Source organism: Juglans microcarpa x Juglans regia, chromosome 8D (assembly GCF_004785595.1).
Source record: "Juglans microcarpa x Juglans regia isolate MS1-56 chromosome 8D, Jm3101_v1.0, whole genome shotgun sequence".
NCBI lineage: Eukaryota > Viridiplantae > Streptophyta > Magnoliopsida > Fagales > Juglandaceae > Juglans > Juglans microcarpa x Juglans regia.
The window spans coordinates 917,501-940,342 of NC_054608.1; the positions used below are offsets into that span (position 1 = coordinate 917,501).

General features: G+C 34.2%; 4 protein-coding genes across 4 annotated transcripts in view; 1 reads left to right on the forward strand and 3 right to left on the reverse strand.

The window, feature by feature from the left end:
* LOC121242982 (photosystem II protein D1-like) overlaps positions 1-3,905 on the reverse strand; it is a 5,467-nt gene extending 1,562 nt beyond the window's left edge. Inside the window, exon 1 of the mRNA XM_041141030.1 lies at positions 3,874-3,905. The gene's annotated coding sequence lies outside the window, so the exon portion shown is untranslated. The remainder of the gene's footprint in view (positions 1-3,873) is intronic.
* LOC121242984 (probable arabinosyltransferase ARAD2) lies at positions 668-2,508 on the forward strand. The gene is made up of 3 exons (XM_041141032.1): positions 668-884; positions 1,158-1,315; positions 2,097-2,508. Exons 1-3 carry the CDS (start codon positions 831-833, stop codon positions 2,170-2,172), a joined length of 288 nt encoding a protein of 95 aa, XP_040996966.1. The 5' UTR covers positions 668-830; the 3' UTR covers positions 2,173-2,508.
* Positions 2,997-12,430, reverse strand: LOC121242981 (putative 1-phosphatidylinositol-3-phosphate 5-kinase FAB1D). Its single transcript, XM_041141028.1, is given in 14 exon segments — positions 2,997-3,346; positions 3,348-3,608; positions 3,936-4,205; positions 4,277-5,737; positions 6,176-6,331; positions 6,459-6,585; positions 6,827-7,161; positions 7,621-8,436; positions 9,175-9,516; positions 9,596-9,743; positions 10,054-10,698; positions 10,795-10,828; positions 10,964-11,254; positions 12,148-12,430. Coding segments are annotated over 13 exon segments (4,914 nt in total). The 5' UTR covers positions 11,193-11,254; positions 12,148-12,430; the 3' UTR covers positions 2,997-3,256.
* Positions 12,431-20,340: 7,910 nt separating this feature from the next.
* Positions 20,341-21,147, reverse strand: LOC121243232 (protein EPIDERMAL PATTERNING FACTOR 2-like). Its single transcript, XM_041141323.1, has 3 exons — positions 20,967-21,147; positions 20,741-20,799; positions 20,341-20,591 (listed from the first exon to the last, which is right to left on the reverse strand). Exons 1-3 carry the CDS (start codon positions 21,082-21,084, stop codon positions 20,394-20,396), a joined length of 375 nt encoding a protein of 124 aa, XP_040997257.1. The 5' UTR covers positions 21,085-21,147; the 3' UTR covers positions 20,341-20,393.
* Between the last annotated feature and the right edge of the window lie 1,695 nt (positions 21,148-22,842).

Here is a 22,842-nt window from a genome sequence, read left to right on the forward strand (position 1 = left end):
CGGGCATTAAATTTGGTTTATTTTATGTTGCTTCCTATCTAAACCTATTAGTTTCTTCATTATTTGTAACAGTTCTTTACTTGGGCGGTTGGCGAATTTGTAGGTTCAATTCCTACTGGATGCACGCCAACGGGACCCTCCAATAAGTCTATTGGAATTGGCTCTGTATTAATGGAATCTCATCATCCATACATAACAAATTAGTGTGGTATATTCATATCATAACATATGAACAGTAAGAACTAGCATTCTTATTGAGACTAAAACTCATAAGGAAGAAAATAGATTTATGAATGGAATAAAATATGCAGTATTTACAGACAAAAGTATTCGGTTATTGGGTAAGAATCAATATACTTCTAATGTCGAATCGGGATCAACTAGGATAGAAATAAAGCATTGGGTCGAACTCTTCTTTGGTGTTAAGGTAATAGCTATGAATAGTCATCGACTCCCGAGAAAGGGTAGAAGAATGGGACCTATTATGGGAAAAGCAAATGCTTGAGCTTGAGAAGCTTCTGGTCCAGTGGGCCTGTAAAACTCACTAGGATAAGCGGTATTATTGAACCAAACAAAGCAACAAGCAATAAAACCAAAAACAGCTAAAGCACCTAAACTATAAGACAAGTAAGCCTCTCCAGACCATACAAGTGCACGGCGCCAGCTATTCTCCTGGTTGTAGATTTTTGTGGATGGTGCTGACTTGACTCAAAACCATCAAATGGTAGCTCCCCAGATATGATTCCACACACCCAAGTTTTGCTACTCAAAGATGTAATTGTGCCATACACCCATCTACTACCAAGATCGCATTTGTCAGAAGAGCAGAGATGCCATACGCTTCTTTAGTTCAAAGGGGGCTAAACATAGGCATCGGGTCAGTGGTATGTATTTATAAATCTCTTTCATGGTCAGGGCTTAATTTATGTATTTTTTAATTGCAGATTAATATGCTATTCTATTGTTTTATGGTATTTTCAACTTCCTCAATTCCTCCTGCCATAATATTCTTCATCATATTTTACTGTGTCGTAAAAGATAACTGGCATCTATTCACAACATTTTTGCAAGAGTTTCTCCAAAATAGCTGCCTTTTTCTATTATGAACAATCCAAACCTCAATCATGCTTGTAACATTATCTTTTTTCCATTAACAGGGAGGCATAGCTGGAGAGAAATTGTGGGACTCGTTGATTAATGAGCCGGGCGTTATCATGGAAGAAGGCTTCCCAAGTGCCACTAGGAGGGAGCAGCCAATTAGAGGGATGAGATCATCTGAGTTCGGCTTGCACCTAGCTGGAGACACCCCCACTTTTTTTTTTTTTTTTTTAATAAGTAAACAAGTACTATTGATCAAAGAATGGGCAAAATGCCAATTACAAAATTCATATGCCCTATCTAAGTAGGCGCATTAGAAACAAGGAAATCATGAAGGTCCATGCCATTAAAGTCCATAACAATGGCCCAAGTACAAAGAGTTCTAAAAAAGAGAAAAATTTTAACTCCTCCATCAATCTCTCCTTGTCCTCAAACGACCGCTCGTTGTACTCCTGCCACAAGCACCACATAATACAAGTAGGGATCATCTTCCAAACTGCTTTGATCTGTTGCATGCCTCGAATAGAAGTCTAGCATGCCAATGTTCCCACCACGGTCTTCAGCATAACAAACGCTACGTCCATTTTATTGAACACCTCATTCCAAAGTACCTTGGCTGGCTCATAATGTAAAAGTAGATGATTCACCGACTCACTCCCTCTTCTACATATGCAACACCAATCTGTAATGATTACTCTCATTTTCCTCAGATTATCCGTGATGAGAATCATGCATAAGGAAGCTATCCACACAAAAAATGAAGCTTTGGAGAGTGTCTTGTGCCGCCAAAGCCTTCTCCAAAGAAACTGTGTATCAGGTTCTTGTATGAGAACTTGTAAAAGGAACGAACAATATAAATCCCTCCCTGCAGGTGTCCACCACAAACCATCTTCATGTTGGTTCGGTCGTATGAAATATGTTAGACTATAAAAATCTACAAAACTACTCATCTCCCAATCTTGTGCCGCCCAATTGAAATTGGGCAATCCCGCTTAATAATGCCGACTTTTTGAAGCCATTCAAAGTTTCTTTATATCTGTTATTGTCAGTGATAACATTGAGCTTCCCGTTTGAAGGTATGATAGATTATACAGGGTTTTCAGTTTTTGTGGCGGTTAACGATGCCTTAAAGCCAAATTGGCTATTGGATCACCTCGGAACCTTTAAAAGAGCGGAAGGATAAATTTCGTCGAAATATGTCCTGCATTCAACCTATTTTTAGGAAGTCAATGGGTATCCGGTTGGCACTCGGCCAATTCCTCTGGATGGTGCTGTGAATCACGTGGAAAAAGGTTCAGCAAAAATTGCCAATGATTAAGGAAACCATTGCTGGAGAGAATAGAAAACCACAAGGTGTATCAATTCCACGTCGTTGTCAATGTATCTAGTAAGATCACAAGTTCAATTTCTTATTTTGTGAATCATATCATACGAGTCATGGGCTTTCTTGAATGCCCATTTCAATTTCTATTCCATTATTCAAGATAGGGTGTGATGCTTTGCCATTGAAATTGAAGAGAGCAAACATGTCTTTCATTGCTTTTTGTCCAACAAAGAATCTTAAAGAGTCTCCATATTTTTGTTAAAATCTTCAAACAGAAATATTCCTTGTTTAAACACTCAACATGATAATCTATCATCCCTGGATGTTGAACTCTTTGGGAATAATCGACCAAGACAGACAAAATGCAGCTGATATGATCAGTACTAACAGCTAGTACTGTTTTGCATGGAAGGGGTCGTTACTATTGTCAGAAGTTTTCATTTTCATGAAACTGACATAAACACAATCGAGAAACGTCGAGACCAACTTTACAATGCTTACACCCGAGAATGCTGATTGATGGTGAAATATGAATTGAATAAAACAGCAATGTCAATGATGTATCACGAACATATTTGGGGGCTGCAACTTTTCATTGATATTATCACTAGTCTTCCAACTATCGCAACTCTATGAATTCTCAAAAGACTTTACAAAAACTTATCTCAAAGTGGACTTTGGACCTAGAAAAATGAATCTATCCCCAGAAATCCACTAAAAATCGCAGAATAACAGGGTTGGCATATAAACCAAGATGCTCATCTATTTACACTATATGTAAACTGTAGGAGTGAGCAGCAGCAAAATAATAATCAATATTAACAGTTAAAAGACTCATGTAGAAAAACCATTAAGCCTTCCTTCCCTCTGGGGCTGGGATTTTGGTTGAAAAATATGATCATCTCTGACACCACAAGGTTCACAATGGGTCGGAGGATAATTCTGAGCACCAATAATCTGGGACGCACAAGAAATGCAAAGACATGAACTTTCTGAATCTCCTCTTGTACTCTTTTGGAGAGATGACAGTCGGCAAAACATTCTTCGGAACAAGGGAAGATTTCACCCAAGTCTCCAGTTGCTTGTCCCAGGTATACTGCCTTAGGTAATCAATGATACCACATACAAGTTCCCGCCGCCCAGTATCCACAGCCACAAGTAAAGAATAATCCATAACATTTATAGACTGCAGATAGAACAAATATGAAGTTATCAGCTGAACCAATACAATATATTTCGTTTGAAAATGTTTGAAGCCAGGATTTATGTGAAACTTTTGAATCAATAAAACTCATGAATGAAAAAACGAAATTCAAGAATAAATGACTGCAGAAAAGTTAGACAAGCAACTCTTGGGATTCACTGGATGGCAGTGAATTCTCTTCACAAAATAAGGATATTTATCCCTCGTGGAAAAAAATGTTTTTGGACCAAGTACAGTACTCGGAGATAGTGTAGAGAATTGAGTTACAGAAGGTCCACACAAAAAAAAAAGAATTAATTGCAAGCTTACATTAAGGAAAGCTGTGTCATTCCAAACAGCTCGTTCCAAGAAACGCTTGGCTTTATTACTAACATATAAGGGAGAGGAGGAATTCATGTCATTGACAAAGTTCTGATCCAAAAGAACGTCGCCAGAACCATCAGCTGCTGCAGTGTACCTAGCATGAAGAGCACCTTTAAGATCATACTGGCGAGTGATTTTCCGACCAAAATTAAGATTCTCCATGACCATCAAATCATGCCTGTTCTCTTTCCCACTTCTTGCCTGTCTTATATTTACCTGCCAAGAAATGCATATGATAAGAACTAAGATGCAACATCAATACAAAGCGAGAAATCAACCCAACAAACCTGATAGATCCCAAGAACTTTGGCAAGGCACGTTTGGTTCCCCAATTCAAATGACTGATTCATGTACTTGAAATAATCCCGAGCAAACTTCATAAACGAATCAAATTCTGTCTTCTTAATCTCCTTTATGATAAACCTGTCATCTAATGTTTTAGCGAAAAAAGATTTGCTCTTCCCACCTTTGGCATCCCAGTTCCTACAACGGCTAAGGGAAGCAATGTAGTCAACCTCAGATGGGCAGCAGCGACGGCGTAGGTCACGGAACTCATTGGCATAGAGACAAGCTACTGAGTATTTACCCTTCCCATGCAAGTTGACAACTGGATTAAAAGGTTCAGGAGGAATATGAGAATCCAACAAATTCAACCGATCAAAACTGGAGAACCGTGAGTCTTCTAAAGAAATGCTAGGTGTAGAATAGACTGAATCTGAATCTGAAGAACCATTAGAAGACCAATACAGGGAAGGAAAAAGGGAAATTCGAGGTAGGCTGTGTAAACTTTCAAATGACTTGGCTACCATTCCATTCTCTCTCCTCCTATCCCCATCAAGAGCTTCTAAAGGAACATGCTGATCCTCCAAGGAGGCCAGAGCACATGCAATTACGCTTGAGAGTTCACCCTCATAGTCTGACACGATAAAATTATCACTTTCAAGAGGGATATGCAGCCTTGGGCCTTCCTCAATGATCAGTTGATAGGCTGTGGGAATGTATTCTGGAGTATATCTACTGATAGATTCGGGTTTCTGCAAGTAACCTTTCAGGATATCCTTCATGTCTACTGGCTGTATTTCTGAGAATGGTGTCCAAGGCCATCCAGACGAATTTCTTAAGCTGGACGTTGCAGAATGCAAAGATCTATCCTGCTTTGATCCATGTAACTCAGAAACATCATCAGTATTCCCAAGACCTGCGGAAATGGGAATTGATCTGTCCACTTGTACATGATCAAACGAAGGAAGAGCCATTGCTTGGCAGTTATCATCACCAGACTGAGACTCGCAATGGGCAGAGCCATTCTGTTCTGCAACGAACCCATCTTTAGATGATATATTTCTACTTAGATCCACAGTAGGCATCTCACTCTCAGCCACATTGGATGTATTAAATAAATCACCTCCAGCACTAGATTCTGAAGCTTGACCTTCAACTGTGTCTAAATTAACTATCAAATCAGCACTGTCATCAAAGCCAACATTACCGTTCTCCAAAATTGTTTCTGTGCCCACATTGCCTCCAGCAGCAGGGCCATCCATCCTTAAGTTGACTTGTTTCAGCCTTACTTTCTCAGCAGTAATAGAGTCGCCTGCTGCAGGATCAGATGAGAGTAAAGAATGCAAGCGTCGATCCCAAATGCAAGATTCAAGCAGAAGCTCCCATAATAATTGGTTCAAGCTGAGAAGTTTGTAAACAGTCTGGTCTGGATTCCCATTCTTAAAAACAGCATTCTGAATGTTTACCTGTTTTATATCATAACCATTATAACAGAACCTAAAAAGAAAAAGAAAGAACAATTTGACTAACTTAGGTATAAAAGAAGATAACATGCAATTGTTGCATTTTAATAATAGAAACAAGTATGAAAAGAACAAATGTCCTGTACACAAACGTCAAAACTAGAAAAAATTAATACAGCTATTAAATTTGAGAATAGGAGGAGAAACAATCCTCATTCAAGAAGAGGACCGAGCAATTTCTCCATCAAGTTTATCACTAGAGTCCAACGGACAAAATTTTCCCCAGATTTTATATGCCTAGTGGTTAAGTATTGGGTTTGTAAACACAAACATATGTGCCAGATGAAACACATCACAAATGCACATACACAAGCTTGAAAGTCCTGTGTATTATCCATTACGAGGCAACCTGTCAAGAGTATGTACTAAAGGAAAACGAACCTCAAACTCAGATCTTTCCTGCTTCAACAAATCTTCAATGTCAGATAAGTCTAGTAATACGCCTTGCAAGTTTAGAGGTTTGCCTGAAAATTGAGATCTGATCCTCTTCAAAGAGTTTGCGACCTCTGTGAACATTGACATCCCTTTTGTGTACACCTAGAAGAAAACAAGGATAAGACAATAAAATAAGTTAAAAGTGGGTCACAACAATATTATATCTTCCAGCCGAAAAAAACTCTAGAACATTATCACAAATCAAGATGTGAGCATAAAAAAGACATACATTCATGGTTTCTTTCTTCAGCCACTCTTGTCTGACTAAATTTCTAAAGTCCAGCTTCTGAGGAGGCAAAGAAACATTATATATCGTGGCAGTAGAGTACTTGAATATTGCAGCCATTGGGCCTAACCTGCAATTGTCGAATCAAGTTACCATAATAAGCTTTATTTAAAATCATATATTACCAGGTACGCCCTTGAAAGCCTACTTCATTCCAGTGCAAACAAATAATTGCCTCAGCAACTAGTTGTAGAGAATTCCTCTCTACAAGGGTGAAAACCCACTTGAACAGATCATAGATATTTCTTCGCTTCACATCCAACGTGTGACAGACATACAATTCGGAAAAAGGGTTGATAAATGACACATACCCAAAGAAGTAAAGGAAGTCCCTTTGCAGAGAATGGCCACAGCTGGATAATCTGCTAGATGAAGAGGAGAGAGAGAGATTGAGCTCCAAGAATTTTCCAAATGACAGACTACGAGCAGCAGTGGAAATCAACACTCGTTTTGTAGATTTTGTGGTTCCATTTCTGGGTTTACATTTGCCACAGCAACTCCACATCCAAAGCTTCCCTTCTGCTTCCCCAGGCAAATGCTTTCCCTCAAGAAGACGTTTAACTTGTATGGTAAGCTGCTTACTATGATGAGCATAATGGTAAAAATGAGCTTCAGGTAATTCACCACATGTGGCACACTGGCTTCTCTGCACATGCAAAGTTTCTATCAGAGCTATCTTCACCTAATGCAAGCTAAACATAAAAAAATTTGGGCACTAACCCCAACCCACCATACCATTGAACTGAAGGTGACTTAAGTTAGCGCACCAAAAAGCAAAAACCCTTCTTCTTGTCTTTGATGGAGAAAATGATTTTGTTTATTTAAAAGAAAAGGGGAAAGAAAAGAAAGAAAAGGCCCTAGTGAGTACATAGGTACACAAGGTCCCAAGAAAAAGGGTGAGCCTTCTCTTTAGAAGCATGAACCCTATTTATGACGAAATCACAAAAGCAACTTTCAGAAACCTAACATAGTGATGCACTCTTAAGTTCCAATGATATATGAGCAATTAAGTCCAATTAAGCTTAACCCATTCAGGACCTTATTCATAGTGATTCACAATATCATAACTATAAAGATGACTTGCTAAGTGAATGCTTAGAGAAACCTGATTGAGTAAATTATCCCTCAGAAACTTTCCAAGAGGGGCATCAAAATTCTTGTAGAACATAATATGAGAAAAATGGCTCTGCTCACAGATTGTCCCTCTCAAAGCATTCCGTCTAGACATCAAAACCAAAATACTCTGAGAATCCATCACCGCGTTGACATCATCATAACTTTGCATTTGGTCTTCATTAGTACCATCTATTTTTATTTCTAAAGAGACTTGCCCACCATCAAGTGACTTTTCTTCATCAGAACTACCTTTAGCCTCCATATCACAGTCGTCAGCTGCCTCTGGAGTTGTTAAAAGAGAAGCAGCTTTACTTATATGACCGTTGGATTCACTTCCATTGAATCCAAAGTATGATGAAAGGGACTGATACGAAGTAGAGGATGCAAAAGGGAAACTTTCCCCAACAACTTTCTTTAACGAAGCTGAAAGAGATGAAAACCCAGTAAAAATGGCTGGATTATATGGTTCATAAGCTAAGGGGGAGTTGCTTTCCGAATCTAAGTTTGAATTGTGGTTATTTTCAGCATGGAATCCATTGGAGATCGGAATATCAACTGTACATGTCCCATTTGTGGTACAATCACCATTACAAGGAACACTTGAGTTCCCAGATCCTAAATTAGGGGATTGTTGATCAGTCGGCAGGACATTCTCCACTTCAGGAAACTGAATTGTAGAGAACATTGCCCTCTGATCAACAAGGAAAGATGTCTCAAGAATTATGTGGTACGCCGCGATAACAGCACACTGCACAACACATTTAATCCGCTTCAATTCATCACTGTGTGAGCCTTTCAGCAAAATCTGCAATGTCATGTCATACAGAAAGTCAAAGGGTTGCCATACACCGTGAGAATTATGGCACAAAAATATATTAAATTAGACAAAAAAAATTCATACATTCATTGCAAAAATGCCAAGAAGTCTGTTAAACAGGTAAAGTAACATAATATAGATTTGTTAACTTTGCAGCCTAATTTCAATTATCACTTACAATAACATGATGAAGATTTTTTGACACATTGTTCACAAATTCTGATTCAAGGATTTAATAATTAAAATTTTTTGAAAAAGAAAAAACAGATACGGTGGAGCTATCCTTTACATTATCTTGCATAAGGAGAACTCAACAGTTAATACTGTATTGCGCATGTTATTAAATTTTTATTTTATTTCCAGTATGTCATATGAGATAGTTGTGTCCTTCAGATTGACATTTCAAATTTTTTCTATTTTAGGAATATTTGTAAAATTTTAACTAGTTTTTGCATATAGCTAGTGGAACCAGTACCCCACTACTTACCCCGTGCCAAGGCCCTGTCTGAGTTCAATAAAGATGGTAAAGACTACATGCTACAGTAAATGTGTAAATACATGTCTTAGAGTCTATGTATACTTGACCACTAAAAAAACAATTTGGGGGGGGGGGGGGGGGGGGGGGGGGGGGGGGGGGGGGGTTGTTTCACAACTGTAGCCCAACCAAAAGTTTAAAATTTCATTAAAAAAATACAACAAAACTATAATGAGAAGTAATAGACTGACCGTACAACCAAGACGCGTAGGACAGCCTTCAAGAAACATCAACGTTTTACTTGGCCTCTTACCCCCTTCACCACAAGGGGCATGTTCCTCTACAAATTTCTCAATATAAAAAGACTTGAATTGCTTTAGCTTTTGACAGGTCAAAGTATCAGATGATAGAATTGGTGCACCAGTACAACGGGCAATTCTCTCTAGGCGATGAAGCTTCATATCAGAGACCAGAGTCATTCCTTTTGCACGAATAGACTCTTGGATATCACGAGAAACAGTTTTTTCTACCAAAATCACATTTGGATGGCATGATTCTATCATATCAATGAGCGACTTCAGATAACCCTTTTCCTGTTTGCAAATAATATATTAGAAAAGGACGTAGTATACTTTTCAGGTGCAAAAACTGAGAATGGTCTGATCAGGCTACCTCCTGTGCCATTGAAGCAAATGACGACAACCCACTAGAAGATTGACCAAGGACACCACTGATCAGTAACAACTTTGGATTCTCGTACTTAGTAGGCATATGCTTGTGAGCAGCATGCTTTTTGAAGACCAATCCTTTTACTAAACGGCTGCAACATCAAATTGAGAATAAGTATCCATGATGGGAGGAAAGGGGACAACTAAGACAGAGGGAATCACCTCATATCTACTAACTGACATTTGGGAGGTGATCTGGTACACTATTGAAATGCACTAAATGAGTTAAATGCCATTTGGTGTTTGCTTGTCAACACAAGCATATACATTTCTTTTTCAAGTAGAAACCTAACGTTTATGTCAGAGAAACCTAGTGTTTATGTTAGAGAAATGCTCAAGTAGAAATAAGAGGGAAAAAAAAAGTAAATACAAAAAAGAAAGAAAGAAGGGCTTTACTATTACCTTTGGCCGCGAGAACCAGTTGCAATGCATTTCACTTTCACAGAACCGATTGGATCCATTACTTTGCCATCAATAGTATCAGGCTTCAAAAATGAAGCAGCTTCCCATGATAAAGAAGTAACTATATCCTCCCAACTTTCACCATCTTCCCCAGAAGAGCCAACACCCACAGATTTCAGAAGATGACATACAAGTGCCCTGAACTTCCCATTTATCACTTCTTCCATTGCCCTCTGTTTTTCCACTTTAAACTTGTAACTCCCACTGCGTTCATCTCTAAAGCGACTCAAAGTAAATGGTTTGCCCCAATTACTCCCATCACCACACTCGTCATCATCGTCATCATCGTCATCATTATAAGCCATGCTCCCCTCCATGTCATCCTCTGGGTCTTCTGCTTCCGGAGGTTCCCAGATTTCGGCAACCAGTTCACCGTCAATAGACTGAAATTTCTCAGGTACTTCAGCAGAGGATTGGTCATGATTTCCAGAAACACCATCTTTTGCTTCCTGACCGTTAGTTGTCTGTATTTCCACATCTCTTGCAATATGCCTATCATCGCCATAACTGCTTTCCTTTGAGTTGCTTTCCATCCTTCTACAACTCTCTATATCATCATCCATTGTAATTTCTTGTCCATTAATCCTAACAGATTAGTAGTAGAAATATGATAAATCATAACTCATTCAGAATATCCAGGACAGGTATTCTATCAGCACCACACTCAGCAGAGGAGATTACCTGTCATATGAATTTACATCGACCGAATACTCACCTGTAACAGCAGAACATTAATTTTTTAAATTTTTTTATGGAGGAAAAAAATCAGTTCAAACAACTACAGCACTGTCCCAGGATGAAGTCGGATTTAGCCAAAATATATCAAAGACATAAAAAGATAGAAATTTACTGCAATTAGATACAAGGCTATCACTGCTGTACAATGAAGTAGTTGGACCGGTCATCGGTTTTTCATGCTGACTCGCACCATCCCACTTTATAGATTCTCCCTCTTGCTTCTTGCGGCAAAATTTACAAGAACCACCAGTATGTAGTTTTAGAGAATTCCCATTCTCCTGTCTCTTCTTTTCCTCCAACTTCGACAATTCCGCACCACAATTATGACACATACTACACATTGTATCCCAAAATAGAAAAATGCAGCAAATGGGCTTTCCTAGACAAGGTCCAACATTATAACCTATTTAGTTCAAGCAAAAGGAAAAGATCAATTAACAATTTTTGTTTTCATGAGCAAACAGGAAAGATCAACTAACAAGCAAGTCAAAGAATGAAGATACTTCTCTTTAGATATATAAACATAAATCTTGAAAATCATCTCAACAACAGTCGCTTTGTCAAAAACCAATTCAATCATCATAACCCCCGTGCATGAACCAAACCAAAAGCTTAACAAGAAAACATAAAAGATAAAGAATTCCTAAGAATAGTGTAGTTTACATGGTATTTCTTTCTAAAGATCTAAAAATTAAAAGGATCACTAGAAGTTCTTCAGTTATCAAACACTTTTGGAACAGCAATGAAATCTCACATCCAATCAATCACATCCTAGTAACCAATTATCACAAACAACGCATCCAAACACCTAGTCCCGAACCCATTCAAAAAAGAAGGAAAATCATCAGCACACCAATTTTACTAATCCAATAAAAAGATGGAGAAAAACAAGTGAGAATGAATACCCAAATCTTGAATCTTTACCTCTACCTAGAGCACCTCAAAGATGGAGAAAAACAAGTGAGAACAAATACCCAACAAATCTTGAATCTTTACCTCTACCCAGAGCACCTCAAACCGACCACGAAGTCAACAAGGACTCAGAAAAACTCAATACAGAAAGGCCAGCACAGAGAAAAACCCACAGACACAGAACTCTGTTCGAAGCTAAACAACCAACTTCAATTCTCCAATCAATCCCTCAAGATTTCACAATGGGAACCAAATAAACTGCTCAAAATATTTCCCATATTACCCCAAGATTACACAAAGAAACTTCCATTTCCAGCTCAAAGCGACGTATAGAATTTTAAAAAAAGAAAAACCAAAGAAATAGTAAAAAAGTGAATGACTTACTATCAAAGCAATCCAAAAGAACAAAGATATGGCTCTGACCTCCACCTCAATCAATCCTAAATATATATGGATAAAACAAAATAGATTACAAATCTCTATTAACACACAAAGTTCCGATATTTCTGCTTTAGAAAGAAAAAGCAAGGAATTGTAGTAGGTTTTTTTGGTGTGAGAGTCCAAGAGGAATATACTATTATGGATAAAGAGTTTAGAAAGAGAGAGATACAGAAGAGGGAAGAAACATGAGGAAGAATGAATGAGATTAAGGGAAAGAAAAAGCAGATTTAAATTTGGAGAAAATCCAGACTCTAGAGGAAGGTGTATTTTAAGAGTGGGATCCACACTTTCGAAAACCAATGGGAATAAAAAAAAAAGTTTTTGAATTTACAAAAAGAAAAATTAATTAATTGCTTGAAAATAACATTGTAGAATACAACCAAGTATATACAGCTATACGCTAGATTTGGGCAGCTTTTTGAGAACTCCAAAGACAGGCGTAGATGTAGACGTCCCAGTGTAAACACTAAACAGCGTTTAGTTTTTATTTTTTTCATTTATTCCCCTGTAATTCTTGATATCCGTGTATCTCCCCCATGTCTTTTTAATCTTTTCCAACATGCCCTTGGAATGTCCGAGGCTCTTCTTAAACAAGTGATAGATCAATCCAATGGATCAATAATCTAATTATATACGCTTCCTCTTCTTCTTTTTTCTCTATCTGAAGCTCTTATAAATAATAGTATAATATGATCGAATATGTTAAATTTATTTTTTCAAATAAACACAAACAAGATGAATTAAATTAATCTTTAATTTTTATAAAATATATCACCTTACGATATTATATTTTCTCTCTACTTGAAAGCAAAAAATCCTAATAATTTTTTACGTTTGATTCTTACATTTGGAGATTGAACTGATTGTCTTCGAACTTTTTTTTTTTGTAATAAGTAGTTGTTTACGCTCATTTTAATTTAGATATTCTTGTATAGAAGTATTACATTTAATGAGACGTATTACAGTAAATTTATAAATTGACATGATTTATATAATATATTTAATTTATAATAGAAATAATTTTATAATCTAATATATTACATTAAGTCACCTTAATTTATGAATTTATTTTTTATAAAACTTTTTTATATCTAAAATCATTTCTATTTTTTAATACAACACATCTAATAATATTTTAAAATAAACGACAAAAAAAAAATAATATGCCTCGCATTGCATTAAATACATCAAAACAAAGGGACAACAATTGCAAAAGAAACGTAAAAGTATGGGGTGGTTTGATAACATTGTCCCCAATAAGACGGCTTTGTCGTTTATAGTACGGACATTGGGATATTTACGAGGTATTTTCCAACTTGCTTTTTCTTTTCCTGTAATTCTATTTTCTTACCCTTGATTTTGACATGTAAGAATACTATTATTGATTTCTTTATATGATTATTTGAAAAATAAAATACAAATCTAGATAATTTTATTTTTAAAATTTTTTAAAATTATAAAACTATCACTTCTAAAATGATACTTTTTTTCATTTAATAAAATATATGTATATGTAGTCCTCAAGTGAAAATTACAAATAGAATTTTTCTTTTTAAAATTATATCTTTTAAAAATTGATTTTATATATTAAAACAACTCGCATATTAGATTATGTATTTTTGAATCAAATAATAATAAAATATTATTATTTTTAATTTTGTTCTTAAAATTATTATTTTTTATATATTTTACAATTAATATCATGTGCTCAAAAATATAAATTTCATATATATAAATATTATCAATTTTATATGTCAAAATGACTAATTTTATATATCAAAATGACCAATTTTATCAATAAATATTAATATATACTAAAAAACACTTTATATCATCAACTTAATATAGATTTCATATATTAAAATCATTTTAATTCAAATTTCATAAAATTGATTTTAATGAATAATAGAAAGAAAAAATATTAAAAATAATGTTTAGAAAGTGACTAGTACTTCTTTATTCATAGGTACGTACAAATTTAGAGATGCATAAGTTGATGTAGATGAATTTAAAGATATATTATGTAAAAATAAATATAAAAGATGAATACAGAGCAATTTATCAACTGCAAGTAGGAACACTGTAGTACCGTCGTCAGATGTTGACTTTTTTTTACGGCTGAAATCCGGTGCCACTTGTCGGACTTTGAGTGGCTTGACGGATAAACTCCAGGAGCACCGGGATTTGTTGTGGCACTCAATAATTGAAGTGGGGGGGTTGCTAATCGCATGGTAGCTTGATGCGTGGAAGTTGGAGTGCGTTTCCGTCATTTCTGCTACAGTAGATTACCTAATTGGCCTTCTTCCGTGAAGTGAAGGTATTTCCATCTTTTCATTACGTGGAATGCCGTCGTTGAGCAGAGGATGGAAAATAATTGAAAACGGAAGCCGTGGATTGAACGGAAAGCAATACTAGTGGATAATCCCCAAAATACCCGAAATTCAAGAATATTTTCTTTTCATTTTTTTAATAAATGAAAAAAGAGTTTTATATTTTATTTTATTTTATTTTATTTTATTAGAAATAAATTGAAAACATGTACATTATGTAAATTTAAAAATTCAAATTGCAAAGCAAATTGATGATGAGTACGTTTCAAAATTTTGGCTCCTCAACAGGAAGGACTTGCAACCAATGGCCAGTCCCATCAGAGCCCCCACATTTGTCCTAAGATTTAAATATATGATTCAATAAGCAAACAAAATAAAAAAAAAAGAAACGTTTTTCTTTTTTTTTTTTTCTTCTCCTTTTCTATTTCTTTGTAAATTTTATAAAGAGAATTATAGAAGCCAACAAAGATGTATTCACTTGCGTGACGTTCGGATATAGAAACGATTTTGTCTCATCTTATCTTGTTTTATTTTATTATTATAATTTTTTTAAATTTTCAGACAAAATATAATAAATATTTTAACTTTTTCAAATTCTAAAATAATAATAATAATAATATTAAAAAATAATATTATAATAACATTTTATTTAACTCATTTAAAACAATCTCATCTCATTTCACTATCCAAATGAGCCGTAAATATCTCTCGAATTGCTAAACCCAATCCTCCTAACTCTACTTTGTAATTTCAGTTTTAACTTTTTGTATTTTATTTGTTTAGAAAAAAGAAAGAAAGAAAGAAGTTGATTAAGCACTATTTTGAAAGGAAGTCAAGTCATGTCTTTGAAAGATTGAAACCAAGATGGTTTATCATGTTACAATCTTGACTTTACTGTGGAAAATGGGAATTAGAATTGGAATTGTATGTAATGTGAAATGATTTGGCTGCGATTCCTTCATAATCGGTGGCCTTTGTCCATTTGAAGTCTTCTCAATAATAGATATCTAGTTTTTTCAACGGCAACAATGGCAGAAATAGTTGAATTTCACAAGTTCTTGGAACTAACGTATTTTCCAATCCACATTGTTGAATTTATAACCATCTTCTTAATGAAAAAAAAAAAAAAAAACTCTATATTTATTTATTTATTTACCTCAATGCCCTTAATTATACTCAAAATATATGACTAAAACATTATTTCTTTTGGAACGTTTAAATCTCCAAATGCAATTAAAATGTGGCATTTAACCAACTTTTAAATATGCGGTGCATGAGACTGAAATTTATTTTGCATGGTAGATTCAAAGGGCCCTGTCTTAAAGAGGTCCCGACATTAAAAAGAGAGAGTCAATATTCAACTTATTGAATTATTTGAAAAAAAAGTTTATTTTTACTGAAAAACCATTGATTGGACCGCATAACACTTCAGTTCTATATTGGAAAAGAGAAAGTCTACTATGCTGCCCCACTATGACCGCTCAATTTGACGGCTGGTCAAAATTTTTTTTTTTTTTTTTTACGTAGTTGTTAAGGAAGTAATTTTAAATGTATTGGTGTATTTTTTTTATTTTTAAAAAATATTTAAATGTGAAAAAAAATGTGAAAAAAAAAGAAAACAAAATCAATCGACGGCACGCCCAGCGATAAGAGTGGGACGGCATAGTAGACCCATTCATTAGAAAAAGGAATGCCACTTTCTTTTTCCAATTTTGAAGCAATACCAACAAAACCGAAAAGGTCATAATACACTGTCAATACAGATGATTGCAACTTAAACATTATCATTGCCGAGGGGAAAAAAATGATAATTCTCATATATATAATCGTTGCTTATAAATACTTCAATTATTTTTTCAGCAGTTAGTCTCTCTTTAAAAAAAAAATCCATTTTTTTAATAAAAGAGTAATACTAGATATAATTTTAATCTATATAAGTTCTGATCACTCTTTTTAAAGTGAGGTTTGCTACTAAAAAATAATTTTTTATATAAATTTTAGATTTATTTATTTTTTAAATAAAATAAACAAGATTTACATATTTTAAAACTGTAAATATAATTTCTCTCGACAAAATGAACTCAGCCACGTTGCTAATTGCCAATTAAAAGCTTCTCCCTTCTGATATCTTAACCTTGGTCTCTTTCTAATTTGAAGTCTTTTCATGCGTCATTAAATACGACACGATACGTAGATAACTTAAAAAAAAAATAATAATAATAATAATAATAATAAATTTTATTTTTAACATTTAAAATTATGGCGGGAGAGAGACTAACGAAACAAACAAGCTGGAAGTTGAGTGCAAGCAATAGGAATTAGGATGTTTGCTTTAATAATAAAAAAACAAATTAAGGTAATTAAAAAAAGGTGTGAATAATAACAAACATATGTAATATATATATATATATATATGGATGAAGAAGATATATATGAGCTTAATTAGAAGCTTTGGTAATTGATTCCAACACGAAGATATGACCTTATATATATAAATATATATATATATTTTTAAATTTAAATAACAAATTTATAATAAATTAATATTGTAAGAATGAATGCATGGTACGTATAACCATGTTGTTCAATAGAAACAAATTAAGCTTTTGTTGTTATAGATTAGAAGATGATCAATACCATTAATTCAACCGACGTCCTTGACATTAACATTCATACCATGCATGCATGCGGACAAGATCGATCCCTATTTTCACATGCATCTATAACGTATTGGTATATATATATATATATATATATATATATATATATATGTATGTATGTATGTAGGGTTCCGATGATCCGGCCCTGATCTTGGAGATGATCATGAGTAAATGTAGGGTCATGGTCATTCGGTTGGGGAGTCAAAAGAGAGACGGTGATGAATTGCTATCGGGGAAATAGAACATGAAAATATATATAATATAGATGATACATGCATGCATATGCTCCTTAATTTGACGTTTATTGAGACGTAGCCTAAAATCTGGTATTTCCGAATCTTGCCTTAAAATTATGGGTAGCCAACTAACGTCAATGCTTTTTTTTTTTTTTTTTTTTCTCGTTGTAATATCTCAATGTTATTTTTATATAATATACATAAATGGGTGGCCGGCAAACATGTCATGCGATTGGCCATTGATGCATGAAAAATCGGCTTGCCTTTTGTTGTTGTATATATATTTGAAAAATTCTTTTCATCGGTTACTATTCACTACCCATACCCCACGCATATCTTATATATTTATCAACCGATCATTCTGTATATTTATCAACCGATCATTCTATATATATATATCATGATAAAATTATTACAAAATATTAATATTTTGTAATAATATAAGGTTCAAACTCATTTTCTTTTTGCAATAGGTCTATTTTACAAAAAAAAAAAAAAAAAAAAAAAAAAGGTAAAAGGCTGATTAAAGAAGGCCTAGCTCTTAGCTCTTAAGATGTCCTTGAAAGATAATATAATTGAGTATTACTAATACAATTTATAATTAAAATTATATATACAAGCAACATGATTAATATAAGCCCAAATTAATTCATTTATCATCTTAAAAAATTTCTAAGCTAGCTTGTGGATTCCGGTGATCTTCATCTTAATTAATATTAATATATATAAGCGAGTACTACTCGTTTATATGTTTTTTACATAAATACCTGAATATAATGAGAGGTGGCCATGCACTATCCCATATATATTAGACACGAATGGTTCAACTTTATACAAGTTGCGAGACTTTTATCACCAAAGTGACTTTGGTCATGTTTCATGTATTAAAGGTGGACCCCCCATAAGAGAAAATTTGTATCAATTGTGTCATTGTGTCATGTGATCATGAGCAACTTGATCTCCCCAACTACCAATCATCCCAAAAAGCAAAATACATTAGTCCTTGTTTGGATCTCGAAAATCGATCACTTCAATTATCGATCGATTAAGATATATCAAGTAAGTTTCCAAGTTGCAATTAAACTAAAACTGTAATCATCATGTGGTTGATCTAAAGAAAATGTAATTTATAAGGAGAGCTAGCTAACTAGTCTTGGATTAGAGCTTTTACTATATAAGATATTTTATTAATACTGACAACTATAAAAATAAACTCACAAACTGATATGATTTCATATAATACGTTAGATCTATTTTATATAATAAAAATAGTTTTATAAATCTAACATACCACATCAAAGTACGTCAGCTGTCTATTTGTTTTTAAGGAAACTTTTAACATTTTTTTTTTAAATAATACCTATTTTATATGGTGTAGGTTAATTAATAGTTAAAAGCCTAGTTGCACAATATTTATGTATTTATTTTGGAAGCGGGCGTTAACGTGATCAGGAGTAGTATTCGATCGGATAAAGTCTCGATACTCACGATAGGAAAACAAATAAAAAAAAGGAAAAAAAATAACATTAATGTCCATTCTTGGCAGTTAAATTATATTCAACTTCTTGTAAGAAAATTGTGTTGCAAGCAATTCATGACTTTCGACCAATTAAGGCCCCTGGTCTTCTCCAGCATGTCAATTTCAGAACATGTCCATTTTTCTTCATGTTTTTATTTATTTATTTATTTATTTTAAACAGAGTATTCCTACCTTCAATTATAGGCAGCTTGACCCTGCCGCTGCCATTAGAATCATAATATAAAACTTATGAAAATAGGTTTGAGAGTGCAAAATTTTATATTTTTATATTTTTTTAATAATGATCTGACGATAATATTTCTTTTATAGAGAAGTACTACTGATACAACTAGTTAAGAGATTTTACAAAAATAAACTAAAAAATTGACGTAGTTTCAGCTTGATTCCATATATATTAGTATGTAATGATCCCTTGATGCATGATCTGTGAATTTTGTCCTAGGTGCTGAAGGATATATATGCTTTTAGGTTAAATAGCACTATATATATATATATATATATATATATATCATGTCCTGCTCTTTTTGTATAAGGTATCATCTGTCATAAGTTAGGATTTATCAATAAAATTGGAGTCTCCTATTCTATTAAAAAAAAAAAAGAGGTTAAATGGTACTGTATACTTTATTCGATCTAGGACTTAATTAATAATAATCAGAATGATATTTGAGATCAAGAGGAGGTTTCAGTCGGTGGGAAATGATACTTTCATATCGTGGGATCTGAGTGGAGTTGAAGCACTAAGCTTCTCATTGGAAGGATATGCAATATTGCAACCACTAGTCAAATAATTCAACAACTTACGATCGATTTAGCTAAAAGGAAAAAAAATAAATGAAATAAGTGTTAATATTATTGACAATAGATTAATGTTAGGTTTGATCAATTAAGTTCGTGTGTGGGAGATTTTTTGTGGATTTTGTTGAAATTAAAGGGGCTTAATTAAGAAAAGTATACCGCATAATTGCATGATTTTTCTTTTTGTTATTTAAAAAGAGAAAATAAATTCTTTTGTATATCCAATTCTCTTAATATTAACTAATTATATTGGCAATGGTCCAAATTAATCGTGCGTGTGTAAATAAATAGGAATAATGTTACATGCAGTCGTGGAGTGTACAAACGTCGTGTAGTCACTTTGCAAAAGAGTGGGGTCCACAATTAAAAAATTATTATTTTTTTATGTGGGTTTTGTATTTATTCATTTTTTTCAAAATGATTATACGGCACTTGCGCACTCACGACTGCAACTATCATTTCTTAATAAATAGACTTATAAATAGATTTATAAAAAAAAAAAAAGAGTAGAGAGGGGTTAATTATGCTTTATAAAATATTTGGAAGGCCCATGATCAATACACATGATTTCGATGAAACATCAAACCATTGCTGTGCTTGCACGTGGAGTATTTGTGTTAGATCATCAATTGGAAGGAATAGGGTAGTATTTTCCTTTACACATGCATTTGTAAACAGTGGGACATGACTCTGTGAAGCACTTGAGGCCGACCAGCATCCTCTTGCATGGAGAGCATGGACCACACGCATGAGAACAGTCCGGCAAACTTGAACCTGTTTGGTATGGTTTCATGATCCCAAGCTTTTCTTCTGCATCTAATTCCTACATATATATGTCATTGTCATTGATTAATATATCTTCTGGTGTTGTGCTTTTCATTGCAATATTTATAATGTGCTTTCTAAGAAACTATATATATATAGATATATGTACTACATAAAAAGGCAATCAATTATGGAAAAAAGACAGACCTGTGGGGAGACATGACGACTTTGATCTCCAAACTTGGTGCCCTCTTCCTGGAAACTGACTGAAATATGTAGCAGAAAGTGATCAAAATGAATGAAACATCGTGACAAAATTCCTCAATATTTTATGAACTTGAAGACATAGTACTCCTCGTAATTCAGTTGATGAGAATAAGGTGGTTGTTTTCTTATTTTCAAAGGGTGAAAAAGAAGATCCAGATGCACTTACAATGACTACTACTCAGCACTGGAAGGCTTCTACTACTAGTAATTACAACTCCCATGAAGAAAATCAAAACCAGGAAACAAGTGACGTGGGCTCCGAGAGACAAGTTGTTGTTCTTCATGTTTCTTTGTCCCAGCAGCTAGCTAGCAGCAAATACGATTTGAGTCTATGAGAACAGATATTGTATTGCAGAGGTTATGGACAGAACTAACTAAAAACGATGCATATTTATGTATAAAGAGTCGAAAGGGACAATGCTGTGAATGTAGAAAGAGGTACAACCTGAACCGGTGCATTTCACATGATCCAGTAAGTACGGTCATCTTTTGAAAGTTTCACATGTTTTGCTGGGTCACTAAAGATGACCATAGCCATTAAAGATTTACATGGGTAAAGTCATTTGATCTGAGTACTGCTGCACTTTTTTACTGTTTGGAAACTGTTCTGCAACATCATATTTCCATGCAGATTTGCAATTTTTGCTAGCTAGCAAGGCGATCTAACATTAATTTGATAGATGCAAGGTGAGATATTAATATATATATATATATATATGTAATGATCATTTGGGAGCAATGCACGAGCTAATTAGATGGATCACGTTGAATCTTGATCGGCCTGAATCTGATAAAAACTGTGACATCAGTGAATACAGAAGTGGGAAAGAGATATGAGGAAGTTCACGTGTATACGCAGCTAAGAACTATATTTTAATGTCAGATATGATCTGTTGAAGAGCAATTGAAGAAAGTCTCTGACATAAACGTGAAGTTGCGGCCTCTCTGGCTTAAATGAAGCTTTAATGAACTTCTTCATTCCAAATCTTTTATGGATCAATAAATTTATTTATAAGACGGTGTGGATATATATATAGTAAAATGCTTACATGACGAAATAAACTCGATCTATTTATTAACAAAGTTTTGAATTCCGTTCCGGTGACCTTTCCGATTGAAGTACTGGAACGGAATATTTCGGTACCGGTACGTTTCGGTGTACTATTTTTGGGATAATCGATATATATATATATATATATAGAAATTATATTTTAAAATAATATCAATACAAGTCTTAAAAATATACATATTTAAAAGACTCAATAATATTTCTAAGTTATAATTACTTCTCAATCACACTGCTAAAACAATTGATGTAGAAAAAATTACTAAAAAATATCAAATATCTTCATAAAAAAAATATTGCATATATGCTGCTATGGGCCCCTTCTGACAATCCGCTGTTTCTGATTTCCTTGCAAAGATCATCAGGTCTAATTGTCTCTCTTGCCCATTTATTTTACTTCAATTCATGTATTAACATTTCTCGAGTATTTATCTCTTTTCTGTTGGGTTTTAAGGACTTTATTAACTTGTTTGTTTGGGAAATGATGCATATATATGTGATGGAAAGGGTTAAAGCTTTTACAAATTTGCCCTTTTTTTTTTCAAAATATTTCTCAAATTGCCATTTAGCCCATTTCTGGAATACATGTTCCAGCCGAAACACTGAAATTTGACTGGAATGGACCAGAACAGCCCAGAACGGCCAGAATTTAAGCTGAAACGAAACACGTATTCCGGCCGAAACACCAGAATTCGACCAAAATGGACCAAAATAGGCCGGAACAACCAGAATTTAAGCTAAGGAACAACCAGAATTTAAGCTAAAAAGGAACAAACCATCACACCTTGCCGAATACTGTTCCGGCACGGAAAATTCCAACCATTCCGGCTGGAATGGAACGGTTTTTAAAGCCTTGGTTATTAATCTTAAATTGGCCTTTCCGGACATGTTTCTTCCACCAAACTCACTTTAATTTACACATTATTTTGCCTTGAGAGGCAACCGTAACTATAGGTGTTGAGAAGTAACTTTTCTA